The sequence below is a fragment of the Ursus arctos genome, unplaced genomic scaffold (genome assembly GCF_023065955.2).
Source record: "Ursus arctos isolate Adak ecotype North America unplaced genomic scaffold, UrsArc2.0 scaffold_12, whole genome shotgun sequence".
Lineage (NCBI taxonomy): Eukaryota > Metazoa > Chordata > Mammalia > Carnivora > Ursidae > Ursus > Ursus arctos.
Genome location: NW_026622786.1, coordinates 32,448,736 through 32,474,005, shown reverse-complemented (window position 1 = coordinate 32,474,005; position 25,270 = coordinate 32,448,736). Strand labels below are relative to the sequence as shown.

Below are 25,270 nucleotides of genomic sequence, written 5' to 3'. Positions count from 1 at the left end.
CAAAGACCTAAAGAAATACAGCAGGAATCAGTGGGTTGCATCATGTTACTTTCATTTTCTCCACAGAGAGTGTCTAATCTACTTCTAAACCCATCTTTTGAGTTTTTCAGAAAAAAACCAGGGATGTACTGTATGGTGACTAACATAATATAATAAAAAAATATTATTATAAGTTTAAAAAAAAAGAAAAATTATTTTAATTTTTGCTTTGGAATTTCTATAAACTCATTCAAATACGTTATGTAATCTTATAGTTCACCAATTCCTGCAGATATTTTAAAGTTTGTCATTTATTTATTTATTTATTTATTTTAAGATTTTTTTTATCAGGTCACTGATCATGATCTGAGCTGAAGTCAAGAGTCAGAGGCTTAAGGGACTGAGCCACCCAGGCACCCGTCTTTTATTTCTTTAAGCATAGAGAATTTAAGCTTTTTTAATGTGCTTTTTTAAAAAAGATTTTATTCCTTCTATTTGAGAGAGAGAGGGAGTGAGAGAGTACACAAGTGGGAGGAGGGTTAGAGGGAGAAGTATGCTCCCCACTGAGCAGGAAGTCTGACATGAGGCTCTATCCTAGGACCCCAGGACCATGACCAGAGCCAAAGGCAGACACTTAACTGACTGAGGCACCCAGTGCTCCTGATATGCTTTTGATAATTCTATGTCTAAAGACTTTGAAGGTCTCTACTTGCTTTCTTTTGTTTTTGCTCTTTCCTATTCATGGTGCATCATTACATTGTGCACTTAGTTATGTTAAGCGTGAGCTGCTTTCATTTTTTCCATATCAATATTTTATGGGATTCTTGGAGTCTCAGTGAGGATTTTGCCAGGAGAAGGATTCCATTCAAATAACAATGTTGAGTAGGGAATCCACACTTCCAAGAAAAGTGATACTAGGAAGAACATTCCAGAGTTCATATATCAGTTATGCGACACTCATGGAAACATAAACCACATTAGATTTTTTTTATTAAGATTTATTTTTATTTATTTGGGGGGGGCATGGTGGGGAAGGGCAGAAAGAGGGAAGCAGACACTCACTCATGGAAACATAAACCACATTAGATTTTTTTATTAAGATTTATTTTTATTTATTTGAGAGAGAGAGAGGGGGCATGGTGGGGAAGGGCAGAAAGAGGGAAGCAGACACTCTGCTGAGCCTGACGTGGGGCTTGATCTCATCACCTTGAGATCATGACTTGAGCTGAAACCAAGAGTCAGACACTCAACTGACTGTGCCACCCAGGGATCCCAGAAACCACTTTAGATTTTTAAACATAATTCATTTGTAGAGTTGATAGAGGAGCAGAGACCAAAAATAGAGGCTTGTGAAGCAGCCCAGGAATAAGTAATTGCCTGAAGCAGCAATCTAAGACTGGAGGAGCAAGTGACAAGATGGTAATGGGAAGAAGGTAATACCACACAGGGCCTGTCCTGTGAGAACTGGAACAATGGAGGGGATGGGCAAGCTTCCAGATACCACTTGAAGGATATAAGAAGTGGGGGAAACCCCACGTTGTCCCTTCTTCCCCACTCACAATTTTCGTCTAGTGCCTCCTGTATCCGCTGAACCCAGCAGGAAGCCAGCAGAAAGAAGAAATGGGATGTGGTGGGCAGGTGCCATTTCCACTGCAGTAGAGAGCAGCAGGAGAGGGAACAGGACAGACCTCAGAGCAAACAGAAGACCAGCATTGATACCCACCCCAATATTGGTATTAGAGACAGAGAAAAGTATCTATGAGAAAAAGGGTTGAGAAAAACTCATGAGCTCATTTTTAAAAAAGATTTTATTTACTTATTTGAGAGAGAGCACAAGCAGGGGAGAGGGGCCAGAGGAGAGGGAGAAGCAGACTCCCCGTTGAGCAGGGAGCCCAATGTGAGACTTGATCCCAGGACTCCAGGATCATGACCTGAGCTGAAGGCCGACGCTTAACTGACTGAGCCACCCAGGCACCCTTCATGAGCTTCTTTTTAATAAGTATATTCACTTCTGATAGTCACTCAGACTTAAGATGGGAAGCCACTTGGAGTGTTTACTTAAGATCAGAAACCTTTTGCACTAGGCTCACTCTAGGATTCTGGATTTGGAGCTACAAAGCCCACGCCCTGCTCTGTGAGCACATTATACTTGCCTCCCAAAATCCAGTTATTAAGAGCCTTGCGTCAGACTATTAGTGTAATCCTGCTACTTGGGAACCTGTCTGCAGTTTGGTTCCATCAGATCGAAGAACACATTTTCAGCATTAAGTGTTTACTTTTTTGACTAAGTGTAATAGGAGAGATACTTATTGCCCTTTGAAATGATAAACAGATGTTACCCTTATTCATTCATTCAACCATTCATCTATTTATTTATTCTTTCAATCACCATTCACCCTAGGTTTCACTCTGCTTTAACATTATTTTATGTGGTCCTTAGGACTCAGTAATATTTCCTGAAGAAACAAGTAATTTATATTTTCAGCTAATAAGAATTGGATTGAAGCTAAACTTGAAGACAGAATATTGGTTTCCACTCTGAGTCTTTATATATAGTGATTATATATGTGTATAATATATATACACACACATTCACAGCTTGTATTACTAAATAACTAAATAACATTATGTGAAGTCCCCATAGAGTGTAAGCTGCATGAAGACAAGATCTTTACTCTCTTCGCAGAATCTAAAACAATGGCCAGGAAAGAATAGGAGTTTAGTAAACAGTGTAAATTATTAAAACTATTCCTTAATGAGTATTAGAATAAATGTATGAATAAATTGTTAACTACTGTTGAAAGCCTTTTTCTTTATTTTTAAGTGATCAATACATGGCTGGTTTTTATTGAAAAGACATGAAAACAGTATTTCAAAGAGATGTATGCATTCCCTTATTAATCACAGCCTTTTTCACAAAAGCCAAGCCATGGAAACAATCTAAATGAACTTCAGTGGATGAATAGATAAAAAAGATGTGGTGTATATACACAATGGAATATTGTTCAGCCATGATAAAAGGGGATATCCTGCCATTTGCCACAACATGGATGGACCTTGAGCACATTATGCTGGTGAGATAAGTCAGACAGAGAAAGGCAAGTACTGTATGAGCTCACTTATGTGGGGAATCTAAAAAAGCAAACTATTTTCTTTTTGTTCTTCAGTTTAGGGTGTCACTTCACCCAGGTTGTCTCTGAGGCATTAGAACACCTCTTTGATTCAAGTTCTCAGTGAGGACAGGTATTTCTATAAAATAGCTTCCTTTTCCATTAAATCATACCATTTATTGGCCATAAATTCATTATTACAGGTTTCTTTCTTTAAAAGGCAAAGCCATTCTTCCTTCGGAACATTTGAAGCCGCAGCTAGATGGATCGGTTGAAAATCTGCAGCGGAAACGTATTAACATCCTCACAGAGACACAGAGATTGTAATACACAAGGTCATAGAGGAGGAGACTTCACCAGAAAAGTTTTTATTCTTCCAGCCTTTAAATCATCTTAGAGACCTTAATCTGGTGTCTAAAATCCAAATTATCTATAACCTCAGACCTTTGGAGTGTTTGTAGTTCTGGCAATTAAAAACAATGATGGGGGTGTCAACATTTTGTTTTTCTAGCAGATGCTTATTTAGTACATTCTGTGCCTAAACATACTTTGAGATGTACAGAAAAATATGTAATGGTTTTTGTTCTCAGGTGAACTTTACTCTTATTTGAAAACCAGTACTAGACCCCAGTTAGTTGCCCCTGGTCCAGGACTGCATTTATTACCTGGATCCCATGTACACCTATTTTAATAGGGAGACTGTGATGTCTTTCTGGTATCTGGGTGTCACTACCAACTTGGATCCTGATTACAAGAGTCCTCAAAATGTTTGGGCATTCCCATTTCCCCAGGACATAGGTACCAAGTAAATGGCCAGAGATCCTCCAGAAGGAGAAATGGGAAAGCTATTTTCATCTGTCCTTATCCCAGAGTTGCCTGGTCCTTTGCTTTGGGGTTCTGCCCTCCTCTGCAGGTATTAGGTTTGTGGTCTGAAATTGGTTCAGATCAAGGCTGGGGATAGTGACATTTTATTAAGGCTACCTCTCAGGCTTCTGTTAAACATCCTTGATTCCATTTGATTATTTTCTCCCCATACTTTTTGACTCTATAGATGTCCTGTTCTATTCACCTTCTTCAGAATTTTCTGTGGTCTTCCCCACCTGGCTGTCACTCCAGCCATGTTATGGATTGAATGTTTGTGTTCTCCCAAAATTAATTTGATGAAATCCTAGCCCCCGGTGTCCCTGTGTGGACATCTGAAGTGGAGTTTTCGGGTAATGAGGAGCAGTTGGTAATGAGGGTAGGGCTCTCATGAAATCTGATTAGTGCTCTTCTAAACAAAGAGTTATGAGAGCACTCTTTTTTTCTCTTCCATCATGTGAGGACACAGCAAAAAAGCAGCCATCTATAAAGCAGGAAAAGGGCCCTTACCAAGAACCCAACAGTGTTGGCTTACTCATCTTGAACTTACAGCCTCTAGAACGGTGAGAAACAAACATTTATTGTCTAAGTCACCCAGTCTATGGTAATTTATTACAGCAACCTGAGCTAAGACAAACCAGGGTGCTTATTACTATTTTATGTACTTAGCTTCTGGCATTTCAGTGCCAACACCTGGCCTCCATGCATCAGGGTTTATCATCGCCAACATTATCAGAGCATTTAGTTCTGCAATGGCACATGGTGCCTTCTGCTCTTGCCTACGGCAGAGAGGCCACTGCAGCACTTTAAAAAATTATGGGGTCCCTCTCATCAGTGCATATTCTTAATGTTTGGTAATCTGCTTCTAACACCTTAAAAGGTGTAATTCAAATATAGGAAGGAGAGGCTACTCTAGCTGAGATTTCAAAGGGCAACATGAAAGTTTATACCTTAGTTTTGAAGTAATTATAAGGGATTAAAAACCAAAGCCAAAATGAAAAAAAGATTAAGATGTGAATTTTATGCATCCTGGTACTCTGATCTTGGTCTTAGACCCCCTCATTAAGCAGGCTGATGTCATTTCTAGAAATAGTGAGCAATTTCATGATCTCATAGCCAATTTCACATTCCTTTTGTGATTATCATTATTAGTATTATACTCTATATTTTGTGATTTATTTATAAAATGGCAATTCAAGATTTCTTTATAATAAAGTCAAGAGATAAGATTATATAATGAAGAGCCTGTGTCCCTTCCACCTCTGATGCCATTCAGTTCTCCTCAGAAGGAACCAGTGATATTAGTTTCTAACAAATTTTCCAGAGATATTTTATGTGTACATAGATAGGTATGATTGCACATAATTTTTTTTACAGTGAACACATTATACACACTGTTTTCTTCCTTATTTCTTTACTTTATAATATATTTTCAAGATTTCCTATGTTTGTACAAATTGAGCTCCACTGTCATTTTATTTACTGGCTATACAGTATTCCAGTGTTCATACTGGCACATGTTCAATTTATATTACCCATTTATGTAGATAGATACTTAAATAATCAAATTAAGCAATCTTTTCTCATTTAAAGTGATGCCTCAGTGGATTTTATATATACTTACAATTTTGCACATGTATATTTTCTAAAAGTTAACATGCTGTATCAAAGTGTACATGGATTTATTCTATCTAAAGTGAGTCAGGCATTGATATCCTCTTGTAGGCACTTTTTATATTTAAAACTTTGCTGAATAAAAGTGAAAAGCATATGCACCAAAAATAGGCCAGAGTATATAGCCACATTCTTTAATTTCTTTAAAAGGAGATCTAATTCTTATTTAAATAGTGAGTTCACAGTGCGCGCAATATAATCAACAAATTTAACAGGAGCAGTAACTATTGAAACAATCTCATTGCCAAATCTCTCTAAGACTTGTGCAAACCAGGGAGTATCATTATTTTGAGTAGCTTCAACCCTATATTTCAACTGATTTATCTCTTCATTCATCTCTTCAGATTTCTTTTGAAATCCTTCATTGAGCAGATCACGTTGGACCTAAATAAAAAGTGAGAAGTAAAACTTTTTAAATTATCATTTTTTTCAAGAATTGCACTTCACATATAAAAACGTGGTCAAACTATCGTTGTTTTACTCCTAAAATTGTTCCTTCTTACTCAATCTAGAGAGGAGAATTTTGCAGTGAGGAATATCTCCTGGCTTGGACCTAAACATTGAGAAGAGCATAATTTAAAGCCTTACGAATATTCATATACCATTAAGGTTTTGCTAGTATGCTAAGCTTGACATGAGGACAAATGTAACATGTTTCAGTCAAAAAAAAAAAATGCCAGTTGGAAGATAGCCTTGGTCTGATCGCACTCGGTCCCACTTGGGTTGTTATGGTCACCCAAATAGTAGAAATGATGGGAACTTATAAGCTTTTCTAGAAATCTGTCATAAACATGTCCTGATGGATAATGAGAGAATTCCTCCCTATGCCATTTGATAACTTGGGTAAACTACCCACACCTGGAGATAGTATAGTGCATTTAGAAACTGTCCCTTCCCTGTGTTTTTGAGTCTATATATTCCTGATAGTTTTATGTCAGCATAGATATACCTCAGGGTCTTTGGGTAGCAGTAGGGTTTCTGATAATTGTCAGTGATCTTGGTAAAGCAAACCAGTTGCTGCTTATATTAAATACATATGGATATGCGGAATTTAAGAAACAAGGCAGAGGATCATAGGGGAAGAGAGGAAAAAATGAAACAAGATGAAACCAGAGAGGGAGACAAACCATAAAATACTCTTAATCTTAGGAAACAAACTGAGGGTTGCTGGAGGGGAGAGGCGCAGGGGGATGGGGTGGCTGGGTGATGGACATTGGGGAGGGTATGTATTGTGGTGAGCACTGGGTGTTGTATAAGACTGATGAATCACAGACCTGTACCCCTGAAGCAAATACATTATATGTTAATTAAAAATAAAAAATTAAAAAATACATATGGTTGGAATATCTATGTAATCAAGCCTCATGAGATTATTTTAAAATCCCCCAAATAGCAACTCAAATGCTATTTATATTCTCCAAGGGCTTGGAGGTGCCATACTCATCCTGAACTCTCTAGAGTCCACACAGAGAGTGGAATTCAAAGGCTTCTTTAGGAAAGAAGGAAGAGGAGGAGGAGGAGGAGGAGGGGAAGAGGCAGGAGGAGGAGGAGGAAGAGGAAAGGGAGGAAAAGGGGAAGGAGAGGGAGAAGGAGAAGAATTCAAAGGATTCAGGGTTTTAAAAAGTCACAAGCAGTTAATGGCAATGGTGCTTCCTTGTATGAGCTCCATACCTGTAATCTTCACCCATCCTTTCCTGAGGTACCAGAAGAAGGACCACCAAGCATTGCCAAGGCCATGGCCAGACTTACCTTCAGCTTATGCTCCAACATCATACTCTGTTCTTTTAGAATGTTTTCTCTCTCCCGCTCCATCTTCTCTTTCAGTTGGACTATGTTTTCCTTGAGAGTCCTTTCTTGAGCCTCTATCTGCTGTTGCTGCTCCAGTAGTTTCTGTTTTAGCAGCTCTTGTTCCCTCTCAGCTGCTTCCTTCCTGACCCGCTCCACTGCCCCCAAGGAAAGTTTAGAGAGGGAAGAAAATTAAGTGAGGATTGATCTCTACCTTCCAGAGCTCAGAGACAAAACTACATTGGAAGGGAAGGTGCAAAATCTCTGAATTCCTCATGAATTTCAAAATAATGGGAAAGGCCCTGTCTGGCTGACATACAACCACAACTCCCCTTGTTTATAGAGTTAGCAGAGTAGTGCCACAGAAGGAGAGGACACTCCTTATTTCAGGAAGGTTTTGCTGTCACACCTGACAGAGGGACCTACCCAACCTGTTGTGAGCCAAGCTGTGCCCCATACCTGCTATGGCCTTCTCCCCATCAGTGAGGGCTTTATCTGCCTGCCAGATGGATTCCTCTATTGAAACCTGCGACTGCAGGAATCTCTGGAGGACCTCATTTGCCTGAGGAACCAAGAAGAAGCAAAGACCTTAGATTTCCACTATGGAGATTAGTCCTGCAAAAACAAGTATATCCAGGTGATTTTTGCTTCATGCTTAAAATTCTGCAGTGGCTCCCTACAAGATGTCCAAGTGTGACCAGAGACTCTCCATAGCTCCTGCTTCCTGTCTCCCTCCGGTGTATCCCCCAGTGCTACTTCCTTCTGCCCACTCTAGGTTCCAGCCAGTCAGAACTAACTGCAGTTCTATAAACCCACCATCTCTGGTGCTTTTATATATTTGCCTTCTCACCGGGAAGTGTTGCCTCTAATTTGTGCTGTTGCTCTCCTCTGATACTTGCTGGCTTTACCTTTAGGCAAGTTATTTTAATCGCCTGTGCCTCTCAGTTCAGATCTATAAAATGTTGACAGTAAACATAGATGTTGCTTAATGTTGTTTGAAGGATTAAACTTAAGAGTTTAGGGAAACAGCTTTACATTATGCCTACAAGAAATAAGAGTCCAATATATATTAGTTGCATTATTATTTAATTATTATTGTTTATGACCACAACCTATGTAGCCCATTTTCTTTTGTTTATTTCTTTATTATTATACTTCTTAATTGGCATATAGTTGACACACAGTGTTACCTTAGGTTGGGGTGTACAACACAGTGATTCTACAAGTTTACACTTTATGCTATGTTCACCACAAGTGTAGATACCATCTGTGTCGTTAGATCACTATCACAGTATTGTTGACTGTATTCCTTATGCTGTGCCTTTCATTCTCATGACTTATTCATTCCATAACTGGAAGCCTGTATCTCCCACTCCTTTCACCCATTTTACCCATCCCCCGTCCCCCTCCTCTCTGGCAGCCATCGGTTTGTTCTCTGTATTTATAAGTTTGAGTCTGCTTTTTGTTTATTCACTTCTGGGTGTTTTTTAAGATTCCACTTATGAGTGAAATCATATGGTATTTGTCTTTCTCAGTCTGACTTGTTTCACTTAGCATAATATCCTTTAGTTCCATCTTTGTGGTCTCAGGCGTCATGATCTCATCCTTTCTATAGCTGCATAATAGTGCATCATATGTAGCCCATTTTCACAGGTTCATATGTGTTACAACTTTGTATGCAATTGTCTGTGTATTTGATTTCTTCTCTTACTTTTGACCATACTTAAGTACAAGGATGCTTACTTTAACTTGTAAATTGTCAACACTTGGCATATTCAATGCTGTGTTGTTGGATGAAGAAATGAGTAATTTCTGTTCTGTCTCTTGTGCATTTCAGAAAGCAATACTCTTTTTTTTGGGTATAGGCATTTCCACTCTTCTCAGGAGTAAATAGCAAATAGTGGACCTCAAAAGCTAAAGCTGTCAGGATATCCCTATGCTTTTATCACCCACAACTGGTGCTGTGCTCTCAGATTATCTGGAGACCCCTTTGACTCTATTCTGTAGTCTCCCCATGCTCCCCTATTCCTCACCTTCACTCCTTTCCTGGGCAGTTGTGAATACTTCCATTCAATACTTTCCTTTGCTTCCCTGTAGAGCTTGTATCCTCCAGGAACAGAGAAAGTTCCTGCTGAAATACTTTCCATTAGGACCTGTGAAATCTCATTGAGCCTAGACTGGCAGTATTTAACGGATGCCTCTTCATTCTGCTGCAAGAAATGCTCCTTCTTATCCTTTATGAGTTCCTACGAGGGAAAAGTAGAGGGATGTCACCAGAAGAAAGGAACAGAAACAATACGATTCCAAAGAATCTGGTAGAAGGATTGGTCTAACTGTGGTCCTCATGAGAAAAGCATTCTGTTGGAGAAGGGCATGGAATAAAACAGGAATGACAAGACTTGATTTACTCACAACCTTGAATACTCTCTGTAAGACTATGGGCAAGTTTCTTAACCTCCCTGGTTCTTCTGAAATGTTGGAGTTGTATTACCTAATCTCCTTACAACTGTAGCATTTAGTGATTTATCTTCAATGATACAGTGATACAACAAGAAGCAATACAAGTTGAAAATGGCCTGGAATGAGGGTCTGATAAGAGAAAGTTTGCTTTGTGATAATGGGAGTGTGTTCCCGGAAAACATCCATGCTCAGGAATGACTTTTGGGTGTTGTGGGCAGGCTTAGAATTCATAGATGTATTAAAACATCAGGAGGATATCTATATTGATTTTACTTCAGAGATCAGAGAGATTTTTAGATAAAGTGCCTCAGGTTTGGGAGGAAAAAAAAAAGAAATGTAGTCCTTTGAAACTCTCTTTCTCATGAGAATGCAGATTTCTTTATCCTTGAGTAAGAGATGAGCCATGGGGTCAATAAAGGTACTTCTAGGCTTCAATCTTCAAAAGGAAGGGTCCTGAAGAGTAAATACTAAGACAAGTTACCCCAAGAGTCTTCTGGAACTCCTGCTTCTCATCCTTGAAGGAGTGCTCCATGAACACTGCAATGGCTTCCCTCTCACAGTCTGCATGCACATCCAGCAGCTCCTGGAGCGTGTCTGTGGGGAGCGTCAGTCGCTGGGCCATCTGCTTGCTGTAGTGGTTGGCTGCCTTCTGCACAGCCTCAGAGTTCTCAAGCTGGGCTAGGGTTGCCACTGCGTTCTCCAAACAAGGCACTGCTCCAGTATTGATAGTATCCACATAGGTCACCACCAGAGTTCTCAGCCCTGAATGAGCCGGGATATTAAAGGGGTAAATATAAAATTATCACCCCAGGATACCAGATTCTGAGACTACATTTCTGAAGTCACATGCACTCACACCTCCCCACCTGCATCTCCCCAACCCCCCACCACATGCATCCCTGCTTCCTTTATCTTCACCTTAGTTTTCCTATTGACTTAATTTTTATGGTTCCCCAGGCCATATGGCTAAAAAATTAAAAATTTACCTTTATCTAACATACTAAAGGGTATCTGGAAAACATAATTTCCCATTTAAAAAATTAAAAGCAAAGTAGATTATATGGGTAGACTGATGAGGCAGGATAAATCAGATTATATTTATTCTGAATTTTGAAGCTTCCAATGGATTTTCACTGATCCATGGGATACTGTTTATTTTTGTACAGCTCTAGACTCGCAAAATATTTTTTTGTATTTTTTTTGCAAATAACACTTACCAGATGGGACTTCCCTTGGGGAAAAAAAGCAGTATATTCTGTTTTTATACCCAGTTAGTGATTTATTTTTTCTCAGTGGAGGATTTTTTTTTTTTCAGATAAATGGATGACACAGGTATCAGTGACAAAGTGTGCAGTTTTAGAGAGGGATTTGTAAACCCCCCAAAGTGAAATAATTATACACATCTCTTCGTGGAGTGTGAATGTGTGTATACCTAGAATTCCATATAGAATCAAACAAAAATGCTGATATTCAGCCCCACAGAAATGGTAAAAGGAGACTCACGATTCCCGGTGACTGTGACTCCCTCTCTGAGAGTCTTGGTCCTTCCCTGGGTGAAGATGTAGGAACAAAAATTGTTCGCTTGTGTCTGGAATTTAGGATCCAGTTGACACTCAGGTATATTCTCAATATTGGCTAGGAGTTTTGTGTCATTTATTGGCCGGTCAAAGACAAAACACTTCCGTTTTGGAAAGAAATGCCTGATGCACTCTCTGGGTCGATTGGATGCTTGGATTCTGGAATTGTTGCCTGAGGGATAAGAACAACAGATTACTGTGGGAACAGTCTTGAGGCGAGGGATCTAATGGTTTTTATGACTGGGATTTTGATTCTTTGCTGTCTTTTATGCTTGAAACACCTTTAACCCAGACATTCAGTACTTCCTTACACAGCAAACTCATACCAATGGTAGCATTCTGGAGAGAAATTTGGGGAGACATCTGATCCAGGTAAAAGAAATCTATGGCTCATAACTCCAGACCTGAAAATGGTGGTAGAGTTGTCCATTAGATGTTTACTTAATGAATTGTTAAAAGAATGGAAGGTCAAATAGAACTTTTTGGTCTAATGTAGAAACCGAACTTGGGACCAAGAAGAGCCACAGTCAAGGGATAATGGAGCAGTATCATGAACAACAGTATTAGGCTTATTAGGACACTCTGGTTATTTAAGGAAAACTGCTTTGATGCTAGAAATAATTTGCACAGTGATAGCTATTTTATTTCACAAAAACCTCGGAAGAGTAAATGTAACTAAAATGTAATTTTAGGACGTCACCACTACTCTACACACTCCTTGAGGTGAAGGACTAGACTTGATTTAACAGCATTGCTCTTCTGCCAAGCCAGTTTCTCATTAAATGTTTTGGGAAAGTGTAAGTAGAAAACTGAAAGCAAGAATGAATAAATCAGAACTGACATATATACCATTATAAATGTAGCCCATTAAAATAATTATTTCAACATTATAGCATGGATAAATATATGGGAATTAAGAGAAAACTATGATATAGACAGTAAAATGAATGTTCTGATAATTATCGGAAATAATGAAAAGGTATAGATTGAAAAGGCGTACTTCTTCAGGTTTATTAGAGCACAGTCATTTTTGTATGTGATATATCTATACAGACATTAGATAATTATATCCTTCTTTGAAAGGTTAATATCTAACTGTTAAATATATTTTTATTGACATATATTGTCTATATAGTAATATATTGATTTTCCTTTTAATTTCATGCCAGTAAGTATCGGTCAGTTGTTTACTTCAACACAGAAAAACAGAAGCCAAAGTAAGGAACATGTGTTTGGTCTTTGGAAAGTTTAAGCACCCATTGAAGTCTGGTAGCTACCTTAGCCATTGTTTAAAGAACAAATCGGTTTTGAAAAATTTGATTCTAGCCTAGGTTCTGCTTTTCTTGAGTGAACTTCTTAGAGCTTTTCAGCCCAACCTGTAGTCACCATTTCTACAGACCTCAATCTAGTCTTGAATACAAATGCAATCCCAATGATAATGGACTTTTAGTAGCTCCCACCCTCTGTTGGACCATCCACTGCCCAGGCCATGCTCTGATACCTGCAATCAGCTTCAAGGCATTCTCCAGGTACTCATCTTCTGTGATAGGATGATCATTTAACTTCAGCTCCAGGCTGAAATCCCGTACAGCCCAGATAAAGTCTGGGAAGAAACTCACAAACTCTGTGGAATCTTCTGTTCCATCCTCTTCTGGGGAGGACTTTGCCCTGATTAGTTTTGTGAGCTCTGTCACGTAACTAGGGCCCAGTTAAGGAAAAGGAAGTTCCCACCCATCCTTCCCACTTTTCTCTAACAAAAAATTATTACAAACACTCTGTTTTGCCCTGGGTCCCCTCTGCTCCACCAAAGGCAGCTAAGTGACAGGGAAGGAGAAACTAACTTGATCTCTATTCCCATAAACTTAATGAGATATGGTGGCTTGGTCCCTGGAAGGATACTGCAGCTGCTCCAGGGCCTGGTGGTTGATGGTGCCCAAGCTGTTGTAGACCAAGGTGCTGCTCAGAAGCACAGCCAGGGCAAAGATCCATGAGTCATTCTTAGGGTCACCCTAGAAAGCACATTAGAGCAAGAGTTTTAGGAGTTTCGTCTTTAGAAATTCATTCAGATACTTCTTCTATCAGTCTTTCATTTATTATTTCAGCTAACATACTTGCCATGCAAAGAAATGAGTTTGAAGACAGACATGGATACAGATATCACCTGTGACAATTACAAAGACATTTTTTGTGATTGTGATTTCCTCATATATAAAGAGACTGTAATATTCACAGAGCTTTCTTTTTCCTCAATTGGATGAAATAAAGTAGCATATATAGAAAAACCAGTACAGTACCTGGTGTGCAATTAGGTATTCAATGATGAGTGTTAGAATTTATTCATTCTACATATAGCCATATAAAATATACCATAATTGCCATAACTGGGGATTCAAATTATATTCAATTAAATTCAACAAATGTTTATAGGAAGCTACTGAATATTTCCCATTGCTCTTATATTTAAAAAGCAAACTTGAAACTGGCAGTTGCTACTTTCAAGATGACTATTTCAAAGTGATGACAAATGTCTGTAACAATGAATGTAACAAAGATGACAATATCTATAAAAATATTGGTAATCTTATATCTTAGTAATGTACATAAGCAATGGAACCTATAGCTATAATATGAAATGGAAATTTAGAATTTTATCAAGGAAGAACAGAACTATGAAAGTTGGAGAAAGTATATGTTATGAAGGCTTACTGGAAGTCTTGAGCTGAGTGTTCAAGAATTGGTCAAATACAGACATGAAGAAACATAGACTTGGTTCTCAGCAGGTCTGATTCTGTTTTTTGTTAATTCGTGTGTGTGTGTGTGTGTGTGTGAAATTATGTGGTATATACCCTTCTCAGTCTGACTTATTTCACTTAGCATAATACTCTCTAGGTCTGTCCATGTTGCTGCAAATGGCACAATCTCATCCTTTTTTATGTCTGTGTAATATTCCATCGTGTATTTATACCACATCTTCCTTATCCATTTGTCTGTTAATGGATTAGTCAGTTGCTTCCATATCTTGGCTATTGTAAATAATGCTGCAGTAAACATAGGGATGCATATATCTTTTTATTTTTTTTTTATTTATTTTTTTTTTTTTAAAGATTTTATTTATTTATTTGACAGAGATAGAGACAGCCAGCGAGAGAGGGAACACAAGCAGGGGGAGTGGGAGAGGAAGAAGCAGGCTCATAGCAGAGGAGCCTGATGTGGGGCTCGATCCCATAACACCGGGACCACGCCCTGAGCCGAAGGCAGACGCTTAACCACTGTGCCACCCAGGCGCCCCAGCATATATCTTTTTAAATTAGTGTTTTCATCTTCTTTGGGTGTAAATACCCAGTAGTGGAATTATTGGAACATATGGTATTTCTATTTAACTTTTTCAGAAACCTCCATACTGATTTCTATAAGTAAAAAAAATAATAAAAAAGTAAATAAAAGCAGAATTTCTAACTTCTCTTGGGACAGAAATGGAGAGCTACAGAAATTTAGATACCATTTCCAAATAAGTCTCAAAGTAAGGCACAAAAGGAGAAATCATTCATTTCATCCATTAGCAGAAAATTAAAATACCAAAAATCCACCTGAAAATGTTTGTTATAAGGTAAACATATGCTTATAGGACTAGCACCTTCAGAGGTGTCTCAGAGCCTTCCAGAATGCTCTTTGGGTAGCTGATGAACTTTACCATAGGAAATGTAAACCCAACTATTAACCGCAAACCTCAAATACACACTTCATCTGGAAGATAAATCAGAAATATTTCCTTTACTGGGATGGAATTGATGTTTCTCCTCTTTCCCACCAAAGCGCTCTTATGCTTAACATATGTAGTGCCACTATGTTGTGCTGCCCAGATCACCTTATAAAATTGAGGGACTGATTCATCCAGCTAGTGGGAGTGCTGATGGAAGACAGCTCTCAGGTGCCACTCCTTTTAATTAGAAAGGCTTCCAGAACAGCCTTTCAATGATTTATCAACACCCTTGTCCCAACTCAGGATAACTCAAAGGAGCATCCCAGCCACAGAATTCCCATGGAACTAACAGAAGTCAGCGATTGCATTGCAGTGTAACTTTTTTCTCTCTCCCAACTTGCTTCTTTCCCAATCGTATTTTATTAAATCTGACTGCATTATGTGTGGTCTTCTCAACTGGACTGAGGATGCTTTGAGGGCAGGACCTTTACTGTGGTAACTAATATCTACAGTACTAAGCCAGGAGGCTGCAACTCAGCTATTCAAAAATTATTTCTTAAATGGAATCAAATAATTCAGGGGCCCTTTGGTGGCTCAGTCAGTTGAACATCTGACTCTTGGTTTCGGCTCAGGTCATGATCTCCAGGTCATGAGATCAAACCCTACATCACGCTCTGTGCTCAGCAGGAAGTCTACTTGAGATTCTCTCTCTCTCCCTCTCTCCCTCCCCCTACTCGCAGTATTTCTCTCTATCTCAAATAAATAAATAAATCTTTTAAAAAAATTAATCAAATAATTCCAGCATCAAGAAATAAAAGAGTTATCTAATATACCATATCTTACCTAGAAGTGAACTTCAAACAAACCAACATGCCTCATTTACTATAGCCGGATTTCTAGATATTGCAAAGAGTTCACAGCAGTTAAATTGCAAAATGTCATGAAGAGGTGAGGAGCAAATCCAGAGTAAAAAGGATTTATCTGTGACTGCCTGTCTTACCTTTTCCACATCACCCAGGCCCTCGGTATCCAGAAGGACCAGGGTGTGTTTTGGCTTGCAGGGGTGAGGCACACACCACATCCAGATGCCCTTGGTTTTAGACTGCACTGTAGAGCCCAGAGGGAAACCTGCAAGGGGAGGGGAGAAGGCAACATACAGTGACAGGAGACTCATCGAAGCAATCAAAGGTTACAAAGTCAGACTTCCTGGAATGTAAATACCCCAGCATACAAGATGGTTCTTTCTCAAATCCCTTAAGCATGTCTTACTTTGTGTGTCATCTGTTCCAAGTGATGCCAGGGAAGTGCTCAAGATGGAGGCAAAGAAGCATTCATGAAGAAAAAAAAAAATGGAAATCATCGATAACCATAACAAGAGCATTTTGAAAGAATGGTGAGGAGCAAAGAGAGCAGTGGATTAAAGAGAAACATGGGAAAAGAAAAAGTAGAAAAGGGAAATTGAGATAATATTTTTTGCCAAAGTGATAAAAAAAAAAAAAAAAAAGGCGGTGGGGAAGGTTGTTAACTACAATACGATGTGATATCCAGGAAGGATTTTTAAGATGATAGCTGTCTTGGGGTCCTTGAGCACAACCGTCAAGAAAGAATTCTTGAGGTATTTCACAGTGAACATAGTAAGTTTATTCAAGTAGCACAGGGACAAGACCCATTGGCAAAAAGAGCTACACTTCTGCTATATGAAGCTGGTGGTTATTTGCTTACTGCTCAAAAGGAAGGAGATGTGCGGGGAATATTAGATCATAAATGTTTCTTCAAATTTCTACTCATAAAAGTACTTTCACAAGATTTCTCTGGTACTTCTCATTCAGTTCAATATTTACTATTGGTGAGATTTACTGGCAGTCCGAGACTCTTTAAGAATGTAGCAGCTGGCATGTATTCATATCGGAATGTATTCTTACTAGAACTATAACGATTGTAGGTCAACCTTCTGGGGTAAAGGTGAACATTTTTCTCCTTCTATCCCTCCTCAATAGATATTCAGACATCTTATATGTTGATGGAAATATCCCCTAAAAAAGCAAATGTGTTTCGAGAGAGAGAGGAGATACAATTATAAGAGCCCATTACTTGATCAGGTTAAAGAATGTAGGATCCTGAGCGTTAGTAGGAGAGATTTTCCTTAACAGTAGTAAAACAGTATGATAACAGATTACAGTAAGAGTAATGTAGGGGTGAAAATTAGAATTGGAAGGTTGGTTGATTGAGAGGAGTTTGGTTCTCCTTTCACATGACCAGGGAAGAAAACTAAAGATCTGAGAGATGGCCCCAGACTGAGTACAACGCTCACCTCGGTTCTGTCCTGCAAGACGGTTCATCAGGTAGGATTTGCCTGTACGATACAGTCCTACAATGGCCACCACCACTACTGGTTGAGAAATATCTTCAAGAATCTGTACAGCTGTCTGGTTCACTGAGAGCTGCATATTGTTGTTTTCCACCAGACAAATGGGGGCCGTCATAGTGGGTCCAGATGCCATGGCAACCTGCCAACCTAGAAAAGCCTCCTAGTAGAAATAATATTACAAAGTCATTCTCTGACTTAGAGTTATCCAAAGCACCCATGAGTTTAGGATTAGGTGAAACTTCTGTGGTTTCTATGAGACAAAATGTAACCTAGAATTAGCAAACTGCAGAGGGCTTCCTCTATTATTCCCCCAAATCTCGATCATACTAGTAATGAAACATAGAGTATTATTATTCTCCAAAGTTTTGCTTCAATAGTAATAAGAAAATTCAAGCAACTGTTACTATCACTGAGGGTCTGCAGTATACCAGCCCTGTGACACATACCTTACATACACAGCCTCATTGATATTTTTGAGAACCTACAAGTTAGAAATTATTGTACCCACTTTGCAGATAAGATAAATGAGTCTCACAAAAGCTGAGTAAGACATAGAGCCAGGATTAAACCTAGACAATGGAGCAAAATGGCAAGCTAGGAAGCTCTAAGCTCTTGTTTCCCCAAGGAGATATCAAGAATAATCAAAATATAGGGGCGCCTGGGTGGCACAGCGGTTAAGCCTCTGCCTTCGGCTCGGGGCGTGATCCCGGCATTATGGGATCGAGCCCCACATCAGGCTCCTCCGCTAGGAGCCTGCTTCTTCCTCTCCCACTCCCCCTGCTTGTGTTCCCTCTCTCGCTGGCTGTCTCTATCTCTGTCGAATAAATAAATTTAAAAAATCTTAAAAAAAAAAATAATCAAAATATTGGCTAGAATAATCTTACAAAAGTTCTGCAAAAAGAGTCAAACATCTAAAGCAACCAAGCAAACACCCAATCAAGAAAAAGCCATATTAAAAATGGTAGGAAATTCTGTGGTGTTTTTGCTTGTCCTTGGCCCATACACTCCCCAGTGTGGTATAGCTTTGGTCTGTTAAGAGGTGGCAACCCAGTTCTCAGTTTTCTCCCTTGACCCAGAGGGAACAGAGCGGACCTTGTTCACAGTGTTCTAACCTGTCTGGGGTTTACCTCTCAGGTCTCTGTCTCATCTCACATGGATCTCAGGCCAGGGTAGGGGCCAGGAATGTAGGGGTATCACTTGAATATCATATGAAAAGAAGCAACGGCATTGGTTTCATGGGCATTGCTCGTGAACTGCAGGGCATGGATCTGCAGATGCCTGAGGCAAGAGATGACCAGAGAAGACATAAAACAGATCATCTTAGAGGTGCCTGGGTGGCTCAGTTAAGTGTCTGCCTTCAGCTCAGGTCATGATCACAGGGTCCTGGGATCAAGCCCTGTGTTGGGCTCCCTGCTCAACAGGGAATCTATGTCTCTCTCTCCCTCTCCCTCTGCCCACCCACCCACTTGGCTCATGCTCTTTCTCTCAAATAAATAAAAACAAAAAATAAAAAAACAAAAACAGAGCATCTTAGGTAGTAGTTCAGTTCCCACTTCCCTCCTTTAGACTGGATGGAGCAGAGCAGATGTTCCAATCTGTTCTGAGCTGCCTGAAGGACTGGTCTTTGTTTTACCAAATTCACTTCTCGGACAGGGAGAAGCAAGGGGCATTGTTTGGGAAAGCTGCAGGGAGACTGAACTTGCAGACCCCTCTGGCAAAATACTATTAGTGTGTGATATTGTGATTTACAATAAGAAGTATGTATTTGGTCTTTGTCCCTGCTCCTGACATACAGCTTCCAAAACATTTAATTTGCCAAGTGATGAAAGTAATGGAAGTATCTTTTGTTATAATATTTGGTCTTTTGTCCTTGGTTCCTAAAACAGGTCCTAAGGTAGTTCCAGAGGAAAGAAGGTGAAAGAAGTGTCTTCTGTTATACATAACAAGCACCTTTCAAACACACCCAAGTTTATGTTAATGAGGTGATTTTGGAAGATACCCTGGATAACCACAGAATGAAGGCTGGGTGCCAAGGAAACCAACCATGTGATTAGAGAGCTGGAACTTTCGCCTCATCTCCCCAGCCTCTGGGGAGGAGAGAAGGGCTGAAGGTTGAATTAATCACCAATGGCCAATGATTTACTCAATCATGCCTATTTAATGAAGACTACATTAAAAACCCTAACTGAAGGAGTTTAAAGAGCTTCTGGATTAGTGAACATGTGCAGGTGCTCAGGGGTGGTGTGCCTAGAGAGAGCATGGAAGTTCTACCTTTTCTTGATACCTTGCACTATGCACCTTTTTATCATGCTGTTCCAGGGCTGTGTCTGTCTGTCTCTCTCCCTTCCTTCCCTCCCTCCCTCCCTTCTTTCTTTCTTTCTTTCTTTCTTTCTTTCTTTCTTTCTTTCTTTCTTTCTTTCTTTCTTTCTTTCTTTCTTTCTTTCTTTCTTTCTTTCTCTCCCTTCCTTTCTCCCTTCCTTTCTTCCTTCCTCCCTCCCTCTCTCTCTCTCCTTTCTTTCCTTCCTTCCTTCTTTCCTTCCTTTTTTTTTATAAACCAATAATGTACTGAGTAAACTGTTTCTCATGAGTTCTGTAAGCTATTCTAACAAATTACTGAACCTGGAGTAGAGATGGCAAACATAGCCAGAAGCACAGGTGATACCCTGGACTTGTGATTGGCATCTGAAATGGGGCCAGTCTTGTGGGACAGAGCCCTTAACCTGTAGTGCATACACTAACTTCAGACTGTTTGTGTCAGAATTGCTTACTGTGAAAAATTAGCCATACATGTGGTGACCAGAAGTGAAGTATTGAGAATAGTGTTGAGAGGAGAAATAGAATTTTTTCCTTTTCAGGGTGGAGACAAACAGTAGACCATCAAAGGCCCCAAGGAGAGAATCTGAGGATAATTAAGAGATTTAAAAGCAGCGTGTATATGGGGAAACTGAAAAAGCCACACACAAGGTCAGGAAGATGCATGCTCAGGAAAGACCTAAAAAGACTTTAAGGTTTCTCCCTAGGTTAACCTAAGGCTCAAGGCCAAGACCCAGCTGATTAGCAAATACTTCCTTAGCACAAAACCAGTATGCAGAGAATGGAAAAGGTGGCTGTTTCTATAAATGACCAATTTTCAACAGAAACCACGACAATCACAGGCATACAGAGAAACAGGAAAATACGGCCCATTCAAAGGAAGTAAACAAATGTGGCAGAAAACATCCCTGGAGAAACACAAGCATTGCATGTTCTAGGCAAAGACTTAAGTAATTTTCTCAAATATGCTCCAAAAGCTAAAGGGAAACACAAAGAAGTAAAATAAATCAGGAAAACGATATGAAAACAAAATTAGTCCAGTCACAGTGTGGTACTGGCATAAAGATATGTAGACCAAGAGAATAGAAGAGAGAGACCAGAAATAAACCACCCCATATATGGTCAAATGATTTTTGAGAAGCCTGCCGAGATCATTCAATGGGGAAAGCACAGTCTTTTCAACAGGAGGTGCTGGGAAAATTTGGTATTCACATGCGAAAAATGAAGTTGGACTATTACTTTAACACCATATATAAAATTTAACTCAAAACATATCAAAGACTTAAACATAAGAGCTAAAAGTACAAAAACTCTTAGAATAAAACACAGGAGAAAACCTTCATGATACTGGATGACAATGATTTTTTGGATACGACACCAAAGGCATGATCAAAATATGAAAAAATGGTAAATGGACTTCATCAAAATTAATAATTTTTGTGCATCAAAGAACATCATCAACAGAGTAACAAGGCAACCCACAGAATAAGAGAAGAAGACTGCATATCACATATCCGATAAGGGATTAATATCCAGAATCTATAAGAACTCTTACAACTCAGTAATAACAACAAAAAGAATGCAGTTCAAAAATGGGCAATTTCTCCTGAGAAAATAGACATATAGGCAATAGACACATGAAAAGATGTTCAACATCACTAATCATTATGGGAATGCAAATCAAAACCATGAGGTATAGCTTCACACCCATTAAAGTGGCTATTACTAAAAAAATGAAAACAAAACCAAACAAACAGCAAACAACTAGTGCTGGCCACAATGTAGAGGAATTGGAGTGCTTGTGCATTGCTGGTAGAAATGTGAAATGGTCAACCACTGTGGAAAAACACTATGATGGTTCCCCCAAAGTTGATCATAGAATTGCCATTTGATCCAGCGATTCCACATCTGGTATATGTACAAAAGCATTAAAAGCAGGGACTCAAACAGATACTTGTACAGCAGTGTTCATAGCAGCAGAAGTCGCAGTAGCCAAAAGGTGAAAATGTCCATCAAGGGACGGATGGATCAACAAAATGTGGCATACACATGCATGACATATATATACATACATACAATGGAGTATTTTTCAGCTGTAGAAAGAAAGAAATTCTGATACATGTTACAACACTGATGAACCTAGAAGACATTTTTCTAAAGTGAAATAAGCCAGACACAGAGGACAAATATTGTAAGATTCCACTTATCAGAAGTACCTAAAATAGTCAAATGCATAGAGACAGAAAGTAAAATAGTGTTTACCATGGCTGAAGGCAGGGGAACAGGGAGTTATTGTTTAAAGGGTACTGAGTTTCCATTTGGGGTGATAAAAATCTCTGGAGACAGATAGTGGTAATAGTTGCACAACAATGAGAATGTACCTTGTGTCACTGAACTGTACTCCTAAAAATGGTTAAAATGGTAAATTTTATGTTAAATTTTTTTGTCACAATTTTAAAAGTTTTTAAAAACAACAACCAGACAGTCGATTTCTCTGTGTCCTGTTACTGCGGCCACTCACTGGGCAGAATATTCTTCCTCACATTGATTATCCTGTCAGTTCCTTTATCAATAGGTTAACCTATGTAGCTTTCTCCTCATGATCACATATGAAAGTGTGCTCTCTAATGCTTTCCTGTGACCCATGTGCTCACCTTTTGTCTGCAGGTCGACAAGTGCTGGGAATGGGAGTGGTAAGTGGAATGAAGTCAGTCTAAAGAATGTAGCCTCCCTTTCAACCAGGGAAGTCAAGAGAATGTTCCTGAATCTTAAGAGATACAGGCTGAGGTACTTAGCTGAGAGGGTCAGGTTTTCGGCAAATTACTCCTATGAACTGGAATAAAAAATATATATATATGCAAATACCATTTTTTATTATATAGGGAGACATATACACGTTATTTAGAGAGATCAAGCAAATCTAGCAAAATGTCACCAGTGGATAAATCTAGGTGAATAGTATATGGGATTCTCTTGTAATTGTTTTTTAAGGTTAAGTTTAATATAAAAAATTAAATATTAAAAATATAATTTTGGTCTCCTGGCATATTTTTGATTGCATTATATTAAAATGGTTTTCTATAATATGGAGTTATATAAAATTTTTGACAAAAGAGACTCCATTTTGAAGCTCCGTTTTCTTTTCTAAATAGTGAACTCTTTCACTGGATGAGAGTGGTAATAGTTTTCAAGCAATTGCTCATAAAATTTCAGCGGAGCAACTGGCATTTGGATCGCATGAGGACAGTAAAGTTAACGCATACCAGGGGTAATTAGGTAAAAAGGTAATGAAGCCTTTAGGGTCAGTAACGCTCTTCCTTGTTCATTTCAAAGTAAACTGGTGGAGGAAAGTCCATTCTGTCCATTCCAAGCTTGGGTCCAGGCAGATCTCTGACACCCTCCCTGTTTTATTAAAGTCGGTGACATTAAGATTGATCTAACACTGGATAAAATTATAGGTCTAACCTGGAGGATATTTTGATAATTAAATTAGATACCATATACTTTTATCTTAGCATAGCTTGCAGCACAACATAGAATTGCAGTGTGTGTTTGTTGAATAAATGGAGATGAATCTACAACAATTGCATTGAGCAATTTGGTCCTTTGGGCTATGTACTTTAACCCACTCCGCAAACTGTAGATTTCTAAGAAACAAGGTCTACAAATACATTTTTTGTCAGATCAGAATGGTAAGCAAGTGCAAACACACTGCTTCTGTCCCACCTCCTTTTGTCTGATTCTTCAGTGTGGGGAGCAAAGAACCTGCAGGTAAAACAGAAGCCTTGAACAGCTACGTTGTAATGACTGAAAGTGTACAGTCCCTCTTTACAGGGAAGATTAGAGGAAACTGAGGGAGATGTGACAGGAACAACTGAACAACTTCGTGAAAACACGTCTGTGGTTTCTTAGCTGTGAATGAGCCACAGAGCTTTTAACTTCGAATTAACAAAGTGCAAGCATTCAATCCTGTTCAGGACTGGTTTCCAAATTTGAACTATCTAAGAATCATCAAAAGAAATTGTTAAACCCAGATTCTATACACTTAACAAATGGTACAGAAGACTCTGTGGATTCTATGAAAAATAACCCAACAAACATCCGAGGGGGGCAGGGAGAAAGACACAGACAGACTTGACAACATAGTTATTTTTAACTAATAAAGATCAGCGATGTGGGAGCTACATTTATTTCTACATGGAGATTTATAAACTCTCAAAGCTTTCTTCAGTACGACTAATAGAAAGATTAGAAAGAATCTATCTCTTTAGATTGTCATTGTCTATCAGCTCCTCAATGGACACTGTCTTGTTCTATGAATTCGAATGCCTGCCACAGAGCCTGATGAGAGGAAATTAGGGAGGCTCCCATGGGGACTCCTTCCACTCTACTTGCTGCTGCCCTGAGCTGACATTGTTCCGGGAGCAGCGCATCCAGGGAGACATGGTGTGCTGGCTGTCACTTTGCAGCTGCTACTGTTTCAAGTGGCAAAGCTGAGCTTCCCTAAAACTAAAGCCAGCCGCAGACCCTTGTGGGCCAGACAAAAGGCAGCCTGCCCCTCCTGCCCCTTCCTCAGTTGTGACTTTGAATCAGAGATCAAATCTTGCGTGCAGACAGTGTTGCATGTGAAAGAAGATGTACTCACCTGCTATGCTTACCACAGGTCCGAGGACAGTTCTCAGCTGCTCACTGCTTGCTCACTGGCGCTTTCCGCCTTCTATCTTCCTCTTATAAAAGCTTAAAAAAACTGAGGAAGTTAGAAATTTCTACCATCTAAATCATGTGTTAAAACTGGAAATGAAAGTAAAAGTAATGCAGGCACCCTGAATCACCAGGCTGTAAATCATCAGGCCGTAAATATGGATGTTCAGTTCAGGATGAGATGAAATGAGGGAAACCCCGCAGTTACTCAGCAGTCAGATCTTAGTAAACACACTCCATCAGCTTTCTTCTGTCTTCCCCATCTCGGAGGGCTTTGCTGGCCTCTCTTCTTCATCCGTCTTTCTCAGTTGGCTTAAGTTTCCTTAGCACACAAGAAAAACAGAAAATTCATGGCCCAGATGTAAGCAAAGCTGTACAAAGCAAGATTATTTCAGCCATTTTTCTCTTAGTGAGAATTCCTGAGTTCATTTGTTAGTGGAGAGCTTTTAATATTTAAAATATGTTCCCCATTATATAGTGTCAATGCAAATTGAACCAACCTTTTAGAATTTTTTTTCTTGACTAATACATGTTTATTTTTACTTATTTTTTAAATTTTAATTCCAGTATAGTAAACACACAGTGTTTTATTAGTTTCTGGTGTACAATATAGTGATAAACAATTCCATATATTACTTAGTGCTCATCAAGATAAGGGTACTCTTAATCCCCTTCACCTATTTCACCCAGTCCCTCCACCCATCTCCTCTCTGCTAACCATTAGTTTGTTCTCTATAGTTAA

The 25,270-nt window shown here is 39.1% G+C and overlaps 1 protein-coding gene across 2 annotated transcripts; it reads right to left on the bottom strand.

The window, feature by feature from the left end:
• Positions 1–5,742: 5,742 nt before the first annotated feature.
• LOC113254437 (guanylate-binding protein 6) lies at positions 5,743–24,692 on the bottom strand. 2 transcript variants are annotated; one of them, XM_057310487.1, is made up of 12 exons: positions 24,473–24,637; positions 22,482–22,660; positions 17,458–17,674; positions 16,147–16,274; positions 13,346–13,455; positions 12,948–13,144; positions 11,373–11,618; positions 10,351–10,631; positions 9,443–9,655; positions 7,869–7,971; positions 7,374–7,567; positions 5,743–6,008 (listed from the first exon to the last, which is right to left on the bottom strand). In XM_057310487.1, exons 3-12 carry the CDS (start codon positions 17,645–17,647, stop codon positions 5,787–5,789), a joined length of 1,884 nt encoding a protein of 627 aa, XP_057166470.1. In that variant the 5' UTR covers positions 17,648–17,674; positions 22,482–22,660; positions 24,473–24,637; the 3' UTR covers positions 5,743–5,786. The 2 variants fall into 2 exon arrangements, with proteins under 2 accessions (XP_057166470.1, XP_048076265.1); XM_048220308.2 differs by lacking the exon at positions 22,482–22,660 and having other exon boundaries at positions 24,473–24,692.
• Positions 24,693–25,270: the final 578 nt, after the last annotated feature.

Bases quoted from the DNA above. Each gene is read 5' to 3' on its own strand.
- LOC113254437 (XM_048220308.2), bottom strand. From the start codon at position 17,647: ATGGCATCTGGACCCACTATGACGGCCCCCATTTGTCTGGTGGAAAAC. The intron at 11,619-12,947 runs GTATCAGAGCAT...CTTATCCCTCAG, and splicing joins TGCCTTGAAGCTGATTGCAG to GCAACAATTCCAGAATCCAA. The intron at 7,568-7,868 runs GTATGGGGCACA...CCTTGGGGGCAG, and splicing joins TGGGGAGAAGGCCATAGCAG to TGGAGCGGGTCAGGAAGGAA.